Source organism: Schistocerca gregaria, chromosome 3 (assembly GCF_023897955.1).
Source record: "Schistocerca gregaria isolate iqSchGreg1 chromosome 3, iqSchGreg1.2, whole genome shotgun sequence".
Lineage (NCBI taxonomy): Eukaryota > Metazoa > Arthropoda > Insecta > Orthoptera > Acrididae > Schistocerca > Schistocerca gregaria.
In genome coordinates, this window is record NC_064922.1 from 685,401,984 (window position 1) to 685,416,616 (window position 14,633).

Below are 14,633 nucleotides of genomic sequence, written 5' to 3' on the forward strand. Positions count from 1 at the left end.
CACAGGCAGTGGCTGTTCCTTTGGACAAGCATGCATCATAATAACACAGGCACTCTGCAATATTATATTTGATTGTGTGTCACTGATTTTTGGGAGGGTGGGATTAAACCAGTATTGGAATAAGATGCAGAGCAGTAAGTATTCTCAAGTCATTCATTGAAATTAGGCAAGAATGCAGAGTGTTAAAATATAAAAGTGGCAACAGGTTGGAAAATGTGCTTTTAACATTCAAAGTGATAAAATACGGTGTACACAAGGTTCGGTATTGTTATTTATTCTATATGTAAATGACATGTGAGAAGCTGTAAATGAAGCAGTGATCATTTATGCTGATGACATATTTCTAAGCAGTCACCAGTAAATCAGCAAATGGCTTAGAAATGAGGACATGTTATGAGACTGATAGGGTGAATAAATATGTTGAAGGGCATAGGCCTAATACATTCACGTTATGGGAGACTCATAAGTACCTAGATAAAATATGTTCAAAAATTACCGCAAATATATTCCTCCTAAGAAAAATATCACGAACTATTGACCGTGATACTGTACTAAAAATGTATTACGCTTTAACTTAGCCACACATCTCATATCATATACACATCTAGGGCACTGCAGCAAATACACACATGTAAATTGTTGTTGTGGCCTTCAGTCCTGAGACTGGTTTGATGCAGCTCTCCATGCTACTCTATCCTCTGCAAGCTTCTTCATCTCCCAGTACCTACTGCAACCTACATCCTTCTGAATCTGCTTAGTGTATTCATCTCATGGTCTCCCTCTATGATTTTTACCCTCCACACTGCCCTCCAATGCTAAATTGGTGATCCCTTGATGCCTCAGAACATGTCCTACCAACCGATCCCTTCTTCTGGTCAAGTTGTGCCACAAGCTCCTCTTCGCCCAATCCTATTCAATACTTCCTCATTAGTTATGTGATCTATCCATCTAATCTTCAACATTCTTCTGTAGCACCACATTTGGAAAGCTGCTATTCTCTTCTTGTCCAAACTATTTATCGTCCATGTTTCACTTCCATACATGGCTACACTCCATACAAATACTTTCAGAAATGACTTCCTGACACTTAAATCTATACTCGATGTTAACAAATTTCTCTTCTTCAGAAACGCTATTCTTGCCATTGCCAGTCTACATTTTATATCCTCTCTGCTTCGACCATCATCAGTTATTTTACTCCCCAAATAGCCACTTTAAGTGGCTCATTTCCTAATCTAATTCCCTCAGCATCACCCAACTTAATTCGACTACATTCCATTATCCTCGTTTTGCTTTTGTTGATGTTCATCTTATATCCTCCTTTCAAGACACTGTCCATTCCATTCAACTGCTCTTCCAAGTCCTTTGTTGTCTCTGACAGAATTACAATGTCATCGGCGAACCTCAAAGTTTTTATTTTTTCTCCATGGATTTTAATACCTACTCCGAATTTTTCTTTTGTTTCCTTCACTGCTTGCTCAATATACAGATTGAATAACATCGGGGTGAGGCTACAACCCTGTCTCACTCCCTCCCCAACCACTGCTTCCCTTTCATACCCCTCGACTCTTATAACTGCCATCTGGTTTCTGTACAAATTGTAAATAGCCTTTCGCTCCCTGTATTTTACCCCTGCCACCTTTAGAATTTGAAAGAGAGTATTCCAGTCAACATTGTCAAAAGCTTTCTCTAAGTATACAAATGCTAGAAACGTAGGTTTTCCTTTCCTTAATCTTTCTTCTAAGATAAGTCATAAGGTCAGTATTGCCTCATGTGTTCCAGTATTTCTACGGTATCCAAACTGATCTTCCCCGAGGTTGGCTTCTAATAGTTTTCCCATTCGTCTGTAAAGAATTCGTGTTAGTATTTTGCAGCTGTGGCTTATTAAACTGATTGTTCGGTAATTTTCACATCTGTCTACACCTGCTTTCTTTGGGATTGGAATTATTATATTCTTCTTGAAGTCTGAGGGTATTTCGCCTGTCTCATACATCTTGCTCACCAGATGGTAGAGTTTTGTCAGGACTGGCTCTCCCAAGGCCGTCAGTAGTTCTAATGGAATGTTGTCTACTCTGGGGGCTTTGTTTCGATTCAGGTCTTTCAGTGCTCTGTCAAACTCTTCACGCAGTATCGTATCTCCCATTTCATCTTCATCTACATCCTCTTCCATTTCCATAATATTGTCCTCAAGAACATTGCCCCTGTACAGACCCTCTATATACTCCTTCCACCTTTCTGCTTTCCCTTCTTTTGTTATAACTGGGTTTCCATCTGAGCTCTTGCTATTCATACAAGTGGTTCTCTTTTCTCCAACGGTCTCTAATTTTCCTGTAGGCAGTATCTATCTTACGCCTAGTGAGATAAGCCTCTACATCCTTACATTTGTCCTCTAGCCATCCCTGCTTAGCCATTTTGTACTTCCTGTCGATCTCATTTTTGAGACGTTTGTATTCCTTTTTGCCTGCTTCATTCACTGCATTTTTATATTTTCTCCTTTCATCAATTAAATTCAATATTTCTTCTGTTACCCAAGGATTTCTACTAGCCCTCGTCTTTTTACCTACTTGATCCTCTGCTGCCTTCACTACTTCATCCCTCAAAGCTACCCATTCTTCTTCTACTGTATTCTTTCCCCCATTCCTGTCAATTGTTCCCTTATGCTCTCCCTGAAACTCTGTACAACCTCTGGTTCTTTCATTTTATCCAGGTCCCATCTCCTTAAATTACCACCTTTTTGCAGTTTCTTCAGTTTTAATCTACAGGTCATAACCAATAGATTGTGGTCAGAGTCCACATCTGCCCCTGGAAATGTCTTACAATTTAAACCTGGTTCCTAAATCTCTGTCTTACCATTATATAATCTATCTGATACCTTTTAGTATCTCCAGGGTTCTTCCATGTATACAACCTTCTTTGATGGTTCTTAAACCAAGTGTTAGCTATGATTAAATTGTGCTCTGTGCAATATTCTACCACGCGGCTTCCTCTTTCATTTCTTAGCCCCAATCCATATTCACCTACTACGTTTCCTTTTCTCCCTTTTCCTACACTCGAATTCCAGTCACCCATGACTATTAAATTTTCGTCTCCCTTCACTATCTGAATAATTTCTTTTATTTCATCATACATTTCTTCAATTTCTTCGTCATCTGCAGAGCTAGTTGGCATATAAACTTGTACTACTGTAGTAGGTGTGGGCTTTGTATCTTGGCCACATTATTGTGTTCACTATGCTGTTTGTAGTAGCTTACCGCATTCCTATTTTCCTATTCATTATTAAATATACTCCTGCATTACCCCTATTTGATTTTGTGTTTATAACCCTGTAGTCACCTGACCAGAAGTCTTGTTCCTCCTGCCACAGAACTTCACTAATTCCCACTATGTCTAACTTTAACCTATCCATTTCCCTTTTTAAATTTTCTAACCTACCTGCCCGATTAAGTGATCTGACATTCCACGCTCCGATCCGTAGAACGCCAGTTTTCTTTCTCCTGATAACGACATCCTCTTGAGTAGTCCCCGCCCGGAGGTCCGAATGGGGGACTATTTTCCCTCTGGAATATTTTTCCCAAGAGGACGCCATCATCATTTAATCGTATAGTAAAGCTGCATGCCCTCGGGAAAAGTTACGGCCGTAGTTTCCCCTTGCTTTCAGCCGTTCGCAGTACCAACACAGCAAGGCCATTTTGGTTATTGTTACAAGGCCAGATCAGTCAATCATCCAGACTGTTGCCCTTGCAACTACTGAAAAGGCTGCTGCCCCTCTTCAGGAACCACACGTTTGTCTGGCCTCTCTACAGTCACCCCTCCGTTGCGGTTGTACCTACGGTACGACTATCTGTATCGCTGAGGCACGCAAGCCTCCCCACCAATGGCAAGGTCCATGGTTCATGGGGGGAACACGTAAATTACTTAAACCAAATAGGTTATAAACATAACAGTGGAAACTCTTCTTTAAAATGTGCAACAGCAGTCCTGAAAATCTCCTTGCAGGTCAAGCTGGAAACTAAGACTGGCAGCAAACAGCCGATTTACACCGAGAGACTTATTGGACACATTGTCTTACTTTACTGAAGCACGAAATGGCTGGAAGAAGGAGTATATGTGCTATGTATGGCTATAACAACACAAACAGAAAGCAATCCAAAATCTTTTTTCAGGTTCCTGAAAAATAAAAATATATAAGTATGATGGATTGAGCAACTACCATTATGCCAACTCAAATCATTCGCTTTTACTAAACAGTGTCTTTTGTGCTTTGATTTACCTTGTATTTTTATAATTTGTTTATAGACGCAACAAGTGGATTATTCGCAGCTGAAGAGCTGACTTGGATGAAATTGGTCCAAAACATTTTAATAAAAGCTTTGTTGTATGCTCCTACCACTGTGGAGACAGGCTTCACAAAGAGGAATTTAATATATCAAACATGTAACGGCATATTTTACTTTAATTACTTTATTTAAAGAGTAGATGAGGCTTTAAAACACTGGCACAATAATTCACTGTCAGCTTGTCACATTTTATAAAACAAGACAAGTCTAAACAGAAATTTAAAATAATGGCTTACATTTTTCTTGTCTTGATCAGTATTTGGTCTGGTGCAGTGCCTTCAGTTCTGCTATCTATGACAAAGGAAACTACACAGAAGCAGTCTAAAGAAAAGAGGGGAGAATAAGAAGGGGGAGAAGAAGAAGAAGACATAGCTGGTTATTATGAGGATCTTTGGGAAAGTAGAGAGTGCAGAGATGAAGAACAGTGTTAAGTTTGCAATCATGTGAGGAGGAGGTTATGAGCATTATAGAAAGCACTGAACAGATACAAATTAAGTAAAATAAAATTAAGAACTAAAGTTTGACATTTGAAATAGAGGGATTACAATGTGACTGTGCAGTGAACAATACACCTAATGATGTTGCACAAAATATTGTTAACCTTCAGGCATCCCTAAGAAACAGGAAGGGTCAAGCATGTCACTGTTCAGGACAGGACAATTTCTCTTTAATTTTACATTTTTGCACACCAAAGGCATACAGGATTCTGAGCGCACATTTTCGTTTACTAACCACTAGGTAACTATGGACCTGGATGAAAAATTCAGAGGTAAAATCTAGTGTAAACAACAATGTTCTTGAGGTACTGAAAATGACATATGTAAAGGTGGAGCCAAGGAAAAGGGTTGAACCTATAGTATTCAATGAAATTTTTCTTGTATCACATTTGACTTACAATACACAGGATGATTTGTTTGAAGAGGTTGAAGAGTTAGATTCAGACGTTCAGTTAGAAAACTCCAATTCAGCAGAAAGGTCCACAAAATACTTCATAGAGAAACTGAGGTCCCGAACTAAAAATTAAATGTACTTCGCCATATTGCTTCAACGGATAAAAAGTAAAACACAGTCGACAGCCCAAGCATCATTAGCTAAAACTGTCAATAACTCAGACAGCAAACACAAACAAGAATGTAAGTAGATGAGCACAAAGTGGTGTGGGAGCACCAGTTAACAAATGGTAATGGCTAAAAAGAAAGTGCCTGAAAGGCAACCTAACTAAAATGATCTCCTCATGGTGAGAGGATCGAGGGGAAGTTGTCCAAGCCACTCATGGAGGCTTGATAACCTGGATCTTGTTCCCATGAAGGGAGGACCAGTGGAGGTGCCAAAATGACACCACCCACTGACAGCAGCAGCATAGAGATAATCGGGTGGAATGTAAGAACTAGCGGGCTGAGTAGGAGGACTGAAGCCTAGGCAGCAGGCGTCGTTTCCTGTCATACCGATGTGACCAGGAATCCACATAAACATCACAGTGGCTCCATCAAGAGGAAGCAAGTGACAGATTTCCTGGACCTGTTGCACTAGGCATGGATGGTGTACAGCACACAGAGGCTTTGAAGGGCACAGAAAGTCAGACCAGATGACGCAATTGAAAAGCCTGTATCAAATTACCTTCCATTACGTACGTGGGTGGGTGCACTCAACGGCTGTGATGTGATGGCAATCAGTCATCCTTTTCTTACAAGTTTTATTTGGCAAATCTAGGTTTCGGCTAGTGCGTAGCGATTATCAATGGACCATTTCATAGTATCAATAAGCACTGATACTATGAACTGGTCCGTTGATAATGGCTACGCATTGCTAGAACATCACCCCCTGTTGTTTGGGTTTCTATCACAGTTTGCTCAAGACTACTGTATACGGTATACAGTAGTCTTGAACGAACTGTAACAGAAGCCCAAACAACATTGGGCTGACATACTAGAACATGCATTGACACTATGAAATGGTGCACTGATAATGGCTGGGCACTAGTCGAAATCTAGATTTGCTGAATAAAACCTGCTAGAAAAGTACAAGTGATTGCTATGCTCTTATCATTTGAAAATAAAAAGCCTGTGGCGCCGGATGTACTCCATACCCTGATACAGGGCAAAGAGTTCTGCTGTAAATACTGAGCAATGTTCCATAAGCCGATAAAGAAAAATGCAGTACCAATGACGAAGGCAACACCACAGTCAGTCCGAGAGCCATCGGTGCACACAAAGGAACTATCGCAAAATTCTATGCGAAGGTCATGAAACTGAAGGCATAGAATGAGTCTGAAGAAGTGTCCTTAGGAAGCTAATGAAGGCCAAGATGAACATGGGTCACTGCACAAATCCGAGGTGGTGTAGGGTTCGCACCCATCTGGAAAGTTGCAGGTAACGTGAAGTTAAGCTACCAGAGCAAGAGCTGAAAACGAACTGCAGGAGGTAACAAAGAGGAATGCAACCCATACTGATGATCATAGAAGTCATCGAAGAAGAAGGCATAGGATGGGTGGCCATGCATGACAGACAAACGGCAAGCACATTTGCTGAGGAGAAGGTCACGGCAGTAGGACAGCGGCACTTCAGCAGCTTTTGCATACAACCTCCCAATCGCGCTAGTGTAAAAGGCGCCAGTTGCCAAATGGATGCCATGATAGTGGATAGTATTCAGACAGCGTAAGAGGGAGGACGTGCGGATGCATAAACAAAACATGCATAGTCTAGTTTCAAAGGACAAGGAACTGGTACAAATGGAGGAGTGTGGTTCGACCTGCTCCCCAGGAAGTACCACTGAGGACATGTAGGACAATGAGGTACCGCATACAGCTAACTGCCAGGTAAGACATGTGGGAGGACCAAGAAAGTTCGCTATCGAGCATGAACCCCAGGAATTTCATAGTTTCAATAAACAGAAGAGCAACAGGCCCAAGATGCAAAGACAGTGGAAGAAACAAATTGCGCCACCAGAAATTCATACAAACTGCTTTGTCAGTAGAAAAGCAAAAGCCATTGTCGATGCTCCATGAGTAAAGACGATCAAGACATCGCTGAAGATGCTGCTCAAGCAGACAAGTCCATGGAGAGCTGCAATAGATGGCAAAATCATCAACAAAAAGGGAGCCGGAGATGCCTGGTGGGTGACAAGCCATTACAGGGTTAGTGGCGATAGCGTAGAGGACGATGCTCACGATCGAACCTTGAGGCACATCGATTTCCTGGATAAAGGTGTCTCACAAAACAGAACCTACATGTAGCTTGAAAACTCAGTCTTTTAAGAATTCCTGAAGGAAGCAGGGCATGCGGCCACTCCCATGAGGGTATGTTTAGCAGTACGAGTACTCAGTCACACTGTTCCTACACGTATGTTCCAATTCTTGACCATCATCTGCTGCTTTCATAGCTGAATTTATTGAAATATTTGAGTTTTGCTTGACATTTTCAATTCATTAAAATTTAGTAGCCCAAAGCAAGTTACGAAGCCTCTTCATCCCATTTCTAAATATTTAGAGAAGCTTGAGGAAATTCAACTCATTATGAAGCAAATAGTTACTCAGAATACGAGGGCAAGCAGTAAAAGTAACCCACAATGCATCAAAGGATCTATAAATAACATCACAAATCTTCTGTTGCTGTGGACAGAACTAAGTGACAGATTTGGCTTTAGTTCTCTGTTCGCCAGAAAGTCGACTCAGGATTGCATTGAAAATGCCTTTTCTATTGTAAGAGAGAAAGGAGACTGTAACAAACTAGCACCTGATGTTTGCAAATTTCACAGAACAATAAGGTCAGTTATGGTTAATAGTTTGCTTTCTCCGTCTGAAAACAACAACTGTGAAGTACATACAGCAGCATTCCTAGCAACATTAAATGAACTGAAAAAACTGCCTTTCATTGGAACTGTGAGTGTAGTGCCTGCTAAAGACAATGTTTGTTTATCTCTGTCTGCTGATATCAGTATCAATGAATGTATATCTAATGAAACAAAAGCCACGGATTATAATGTGGACTGGGTATGCAGTAGGCTGGAACATGAGAAAGCACTCTGGCATCATATAATGACAACTTGCCAACTTTCATTAACAGGTGAAGAGATATGACTCAAACAAAACGCTTTTCCCCAATGTTTGTGCTCAGAATTTGTCATATAAAATGTCAGAAATTTGTAGACATAATTTTGAAAAGTGTGTTGTTGAATGCACTTATCGGATGAGAAGCAAGATAGTTTTCTTACTCGCTAATGAATGTGTCAAATTAAGAGGAGTGCCTAATTGTTGATATTTTTTGTTAGCAAAGAAATACTTAACAGTTTTAATTAAAGTATAATAAATAAGAAATATGATTCCTCGGTATCAGAAATTTAAAAGGGTACCTTTAAGTTACAGAAAGTAATTCACAAATAGGCCGAAATGTTCATAGAAAGTGCATACATGTATAGGCCTAGAAGTTACGACATGTATAGTTTTGAAATTTTTTAGTTTGCACTCTATCAAAATAAACTGTACAGAACTGATTGTTTTAGATTTCTTTAACCCTGCATTTTAAATGAATTATTATCTAACATAACATCTTAAATGGCATAAGAAATGTAAACCTTGCAAAGTAATTTTGGTACATGGGCAAGTAAAATATGGAATTGAAGACATCATGGCAAGTGTAGTATCCAGCTTGAACAAACAAATTGCACTGCTAGTGGTGTCTCCTGAAAAACACTTGTAAATGCCATAGTTCCTGCTATTATCTTTATAAGTTCTTTGCTTAAAGTGTAAAATAAGTCTATTAGGTGGATTGGAAATATAATACCAAATTAGTCCAGCAGAAACACATTTAAAGAATTCCAAGTACTGATGGTGCAGTGTGTAGGCCTATATGAAATATTATGTTCTCAAAAAAATAAATTGCACAGCTTTGCTGAACAAAAATATATTTAATTACAGCATTGGATGTAAAGATTACCACATCTATACAAATAGACTTCAGTGACAAAAATCCTAAAATATCTGGAGCATATTTCACTACAACCTCCATGCGGCATCAATAACTTAGAAACATTGTCTACATTAAAACAAAAACTAAGATGTCAACTAGTTTCAGTCTATTACAGTATAAGGGAGTTCTCATAATGATATATTATAGTCTATTGGCAATGTTATGTTATATTATATTGTAGGACCTATTTCTTAAACTCTGTCTGAAACTATATTTTGTGTGTGTTTAAATACAAAAAACTGATTTTCACTAACTTTATTTTACAGGGAGCACACTTTAAAATCTTTACAGTTTTGACACAAATGCCTGAAAAGTTGAGTACTTTATGTAGATATCAAACATACTGTAACACATGCATGTATATGCTGCTGTACATATCAAACATCACTGCAAAAAATCGAGCAAATGATGAAAAATAAATATGCTTACATTTACAGTATTGTATCACTTGTTAAAAGTTACCTCCTCTACGAAGACATCTCAGTGACATTAAATTGACACTTTCACAGTTATGAAATGAGGAAGCAACTTACATACGATTCTGTTAACAACTTGCTACAAGAAAAGTGTGGTACGTGTTGGGGTAAGATAACAGAAATACCAAAGGCCTTCACACACACATATATATATTTTATGAAGCTCAAGTTTTAACACAGTAATTTAAAAAAAATGTTATAAATGTTACCTAATTCCTTAAAAAATGTTCACTTGCAGCTGATAATTGAGTGTAGTGCTTTTTCTTAGTGTAGGTCCCATCTCTGTGTGTATTTATTCCTATTCTGCTCCCATCATGTTCCACTGTATCACAGATATTTCATGTTACTGTTAAAACAAGTTGCAGCCCGTATCACTAATAAAAGTTTAACGTGATAGCTGTTACATTCTCGTAATATTGCACAGGCTTTCATGTATAAATTAAATTATAAAAAATTTCTTGTACAAATTTAAACTTTGGCTTGTCCGTTATCATATGTATGAATTGTACAATATTGTGATTTCTCGGATCAATAAAATACAATTCAATACAAAAGCAATGTCAAATAAAAATTTACAGTTGTCAAACAGTTAGAGGGCATTTGACAGGGCCAGCCACAAAAATAATATATATTTCACTAATGTATATTACAAGTCTTGGAACAACATCCTAGAAGGCAAACCACGAATCACTAAGGATGATTTTGTGACAAACTCACGTGCCCCATTTCTTCCTCTAACTACAGCTCGCAGTAATTCAGGTTCACGATCTGGTGAAGGCATAAGCCATGCCTTTAAAAGTTCCTTTGTCAAAGCATCTGTGTCTCTATCTGGCACCTCCCACAACATACCCAGCACACAGGGACTTGATGAAATGCAATATGCTCGGGCTGTGCTTAGCCTGTCATTATAAGGCTCATATGCCCAAGTATTGCTCTTACATCCAAAGAGTAACACTGTTGCATTCACATTAAGTTTGGCAATTTTGTACGGATGGAGGTATTTCCCACCAGACCCATGACCAAAGTAGATAAATATGTCTTTCTTAGTTAAAACATCTACCAACTGATCTTCTGATGGGCACTTGCCCACCATATTTGGCCATCCAACAAGGCAACTATCAAGGAAAGGTACCATCCGATCCTGCATAGCATTAAGATTTCTCTCTGGATTCAAGAGATAAAAGCCATTTTCTGGCTTGAAGACATATTCCACACATCCATTTTTTATCTTGCTTTTGTGTTCATGATATAGTGCATGGAGCAGTGGTATTGAAGATATTCGAGAAACAGGATGCTCTGCCAAACCATTTAGCATCTCCCATGGAAAATGCTCCAATTCTTCATCAACAACAAGAATAACAGGATGTCTCTTTAAATTACTCATGTAACTGGGTCCACTGCACAAACTCTTCAGTTTGGATATTAATGCATTAGCACTAGCTGGAGAGCATTCCTCATCTAAGACTGAGCGAATTCCACTTTCAAACTCCTCTTCTGTTATGTGACTGTAACACTCCACAAAATAGTAAAGCAGTTCTTGACCCCTATCTAAGAAGCAGTCTGTCACATGACAATCGTGCACTATCTCATCTACCGACTTGCGCAGTTTCTTTAAGTAACAGTCATCAACCAACCGGCCAACAAGGATTGACATCCACACTCCCAGCCAACTGTATCTCATGTCCTTCAGAATTTGCAACATCCTGTCATTTGCTTCCATTTTTCTTCTGTTATGCATTATTGGATTCTGTTCATCATACCTCTGTCTGTTTACCTTCAGAGTGTCAATGAATTCTTCCCAAAATATATTCGAATTCGACGGCTGTGGAATAGTCACCATTAAAGGATCCGCTGCACCACTACCACACTCGAAACAGGTAATACAAATGGAAGATGTAGCTATCATGGACAATTGATTTTCCAGTCTTCTCTTTGCATTGTACGGAACTGAAATTTGTACAACTCTCCACTGTGGTGGAAGATCGTAGAGTCTTTTCATCATGGAATTGAAGCCATCTGTATCGTACTCCCCCTGAAATTGTAAATACTTCCTGTGTAGTCGAACTTCCATTTCTGGGTTGCGCAGTTTCTTCTCTTGCATTATCGTGTCTCTACATATTGCACGCCACCTTAACTGGAAGCCAAGGCAGTTTACAAGGTAATAAACTGCTTCACGCTTTTTACCGAGATACAAACACAGGATAGAAAGTTGTCTGCATAGGTATGAGTATTTCACTGATGGAACGTGAACTATCGTCTTAATTATGTCCTCAATTTCATTGTATAGCTTCTGATATTCATCCAGAATGACTTTATCAACTACCATATTGAACGAACAACAATAAACCAAGGTAAAGAAACTGTATCGAAGTATGACACGACCAACAGCACAAAATTGAAAACACCCGCCGATAAATTTCAAATACTACCAAAGATAATAACGTTATGGGACCACTCCAATGAATTCAATACTGCTCCACTCGCAACGCGAAGAGATACATTCCTGTCTCTTGAGGAAATTAAACTCACTTATTCGCCTCTGCATCAGTAAAAAGAACTACAAAATCCTGTTTAATTCTGATTTATATTCCCAAAACCTCATATAGTTTTTCAAATTATCATATCCTAAACACAAACACTTTGATCGGTAAGTAAGTACGTCTGTGATTATACTCCATATTCGTAAATATGCCCAATCCGCATTGATGGCAATGGTACATGGTTGATAGTACAATAGTTGAAGCTTTTGAAACGAGGACATTGAAAGAGCATGACACGCTGAGGTTGACAAATGAACCTTCTAGTGCCAAGTATCGAAGTGTAATTACATGTCAGACCGCATGACTGAGCGTAACCTACTGACGTTACATTAAAGTAATGTTTGTTCGAAGTCTCTTTAAAAACCCTCGCAGATTACTGGACGTTTATTACTTTCTCGTATATTAGACGTACCTTTACCGCCTCAGCCCAACTGCCCCATAGTTTGTTGTAAAAAGTAGTACACCAGACGCATAAGACGTCACGTTCAACCTGATGATAGTAACAATTTTGTAACTATGCTTGGTCTTAATAGCGCAAATAGGCGTAGTTCCTTATTTTACTTCAAAAACGAACGGTTGTTCGCATTGTGTTGCAGAGTGTAATTTTTTTCCCTTTTATACCTAAAAATGTTCTGCCCAACTAGGTTGTAACAAACTTACATAATAAGGATTTGGGACTAATCCTTAAAGTACCTGATGAATAACTCACTATCAAAAACCCAGAGGAGCAGCTGATGAATTACTATTGTTCTCGTTTATGAACTTGGATGCGGAGGATAAAGCCGGTATCACCATCCCTCATACCTAGCGCTGGTATGTTGCTCATTCTAAAGTGTATTGTGTGTGCAGCTTGTTAACTTTAGTACGTTGTTAAGCATTGCTTTTTTACGATTGACCCCAGGAAACTGTAATTGTGATGTATATTTTACATAAGGTTAATTTTAGTTACGCCGGTCAATTTTTTTGTAGGCCTACAGGAAAAGTTGCGCAGAATTTCTTCATTCTCTTCGAACATGATTAGAGCTCGCTTCCATGCGTTACACATAACAATTCCTTCGGTAACGTCACGCACATTAAGGCATTAAGTGTAGTCAACGAAGTTTTGATATGAATTCCATATGCGGGCGTAGCACATTAAGCATAGTCTCGTACTGTATTTAGTCGAAAATGTACACTTATATGCGTGAAATAAGGTCACAGGTCTATCAGTTAATATTCTTAATAAGCTGAAAGTGGAATTATGGTTAGCGTAATTTTAAATTGAGACCTAAGAGTTACGTGCATTCCCTGGCTGTTGATTACATGACAGTACACCAGAAGGCTGAAACCTATCGTTTAATTCTTGTACATAAGTACCAAAATATTTTCATTTCAGTGAATACTCTTCAAGTGAGTGTGATATTTTGCTGGTATGGAAGTAAAATGTTCGTCTCTATCACGATGAGTTGAAGTTGTACACCAGTATACAAAGCCTGATTAGACTTGTCTAGTTTCTACGGTACTTGCTCTTTGTAATAACTGTGCATTGGACCGTCCTAAATCTACAAGTATATCTTTTTCAATACACATAAGCCACCATGTGGTGTGTGGTGAAGGGTGCTTATCTTACTGGTAACTGAACCTCCCCTCCCCACCCCTCCCCTCCCCTCCTTCTGTGTTCCAATCGCCCTTTCACCTATGGCAAGTGGGAATAAGGATTGTTGGTAAACCTCTGTATTAGCTCCAATTTCTCATTGTGGCCATTTCACAAGATCTATATGTGAGGAAGTAATACGTTGTCAGATTCTTCCAAATGAGCACTAATGCCAGTAAAGTGTAGAAAAGAGAAATAAGCCGACCTATTTTCTACAACTGTCATAGGAGGAGGATTAATATTTTTTTCTGTCGAATATGAAAGGTGTATTGCATTACAAAAGGAAGATGTCTTTCAACTTTTAAAATTGCCTGCAAGTGCTAATGGCTGTGGAGGCCCATACACAGCAATGATCGCTGAATGATCATTCAAGAGACACTGTTAGTAGCCCCGTGGTTTACCTGGACAGTCAGTCGTTCAACAGTTGCATGTTTATTCACTTGTTATACATCTCTGCAGCCATCTATAACCCCTTCCACCTGTAGGCCATGTTGCACCACATTTGCCTTGGTACTGGTTTTGCATAGCACCATTTACCCTTGCACGGTATACTTTTAACCATGGCAGCATGGGAATGGCTTACAAACTTAGCCATTTCAGAAATACTTACACCTATGGCCCAAAAGCCAATGATTATGGCCTTTCGGACCTCAGATAAATCATTTCATTTTCACATTATGACA

General features: G+C 39.0%; 2 protein-coding genes across 8 annotated transcripts in view; one reads left to right on the plus strand and one right to left on the minus strand.

Annotated features, from left to right (window-relative positions):
- The window catches only part of LOC126354269 (mitochondrial thiamine pyrophosphate carrier-like), a 119,287-nt gene that overhangs the window by 47,016 nt on the left and 57,638 nt on the right, over positions 1 to 14,633 (plus strand). The window contains exons 1-2 of one of the 7 annotated variants that reach the window (XM_050003807.1): positions 12,431 to 12,491; positions 12,962 to 13,130. The exons of 1 other annotated variant lie outside the window; for it this stretch is intronic. The gene's annotated coding sequence lies outside the window, so the exon portion shown is untranslated. 5 more of the 7 variants (XM_050003804.1, XM_050003805.1, XM_050003806.1 and 2 more) reach the window with 5 other exon arrangements.
- On the minus strand, positions 4,452 to 12,217 carry LOC126354268 (separin). The gene has a single exon (XM_050003802.1). It carries the CDS (start codon positions 12,101 to 12,103, stop codon positions 10,424 to 10,426), a length of 1,680 nt encoding a protein of 559 aa, XP_049859759.1. The 5' UTR covers positions 12,104 to 12,217; the 3' UTR covers positions 4,452 to 10,423.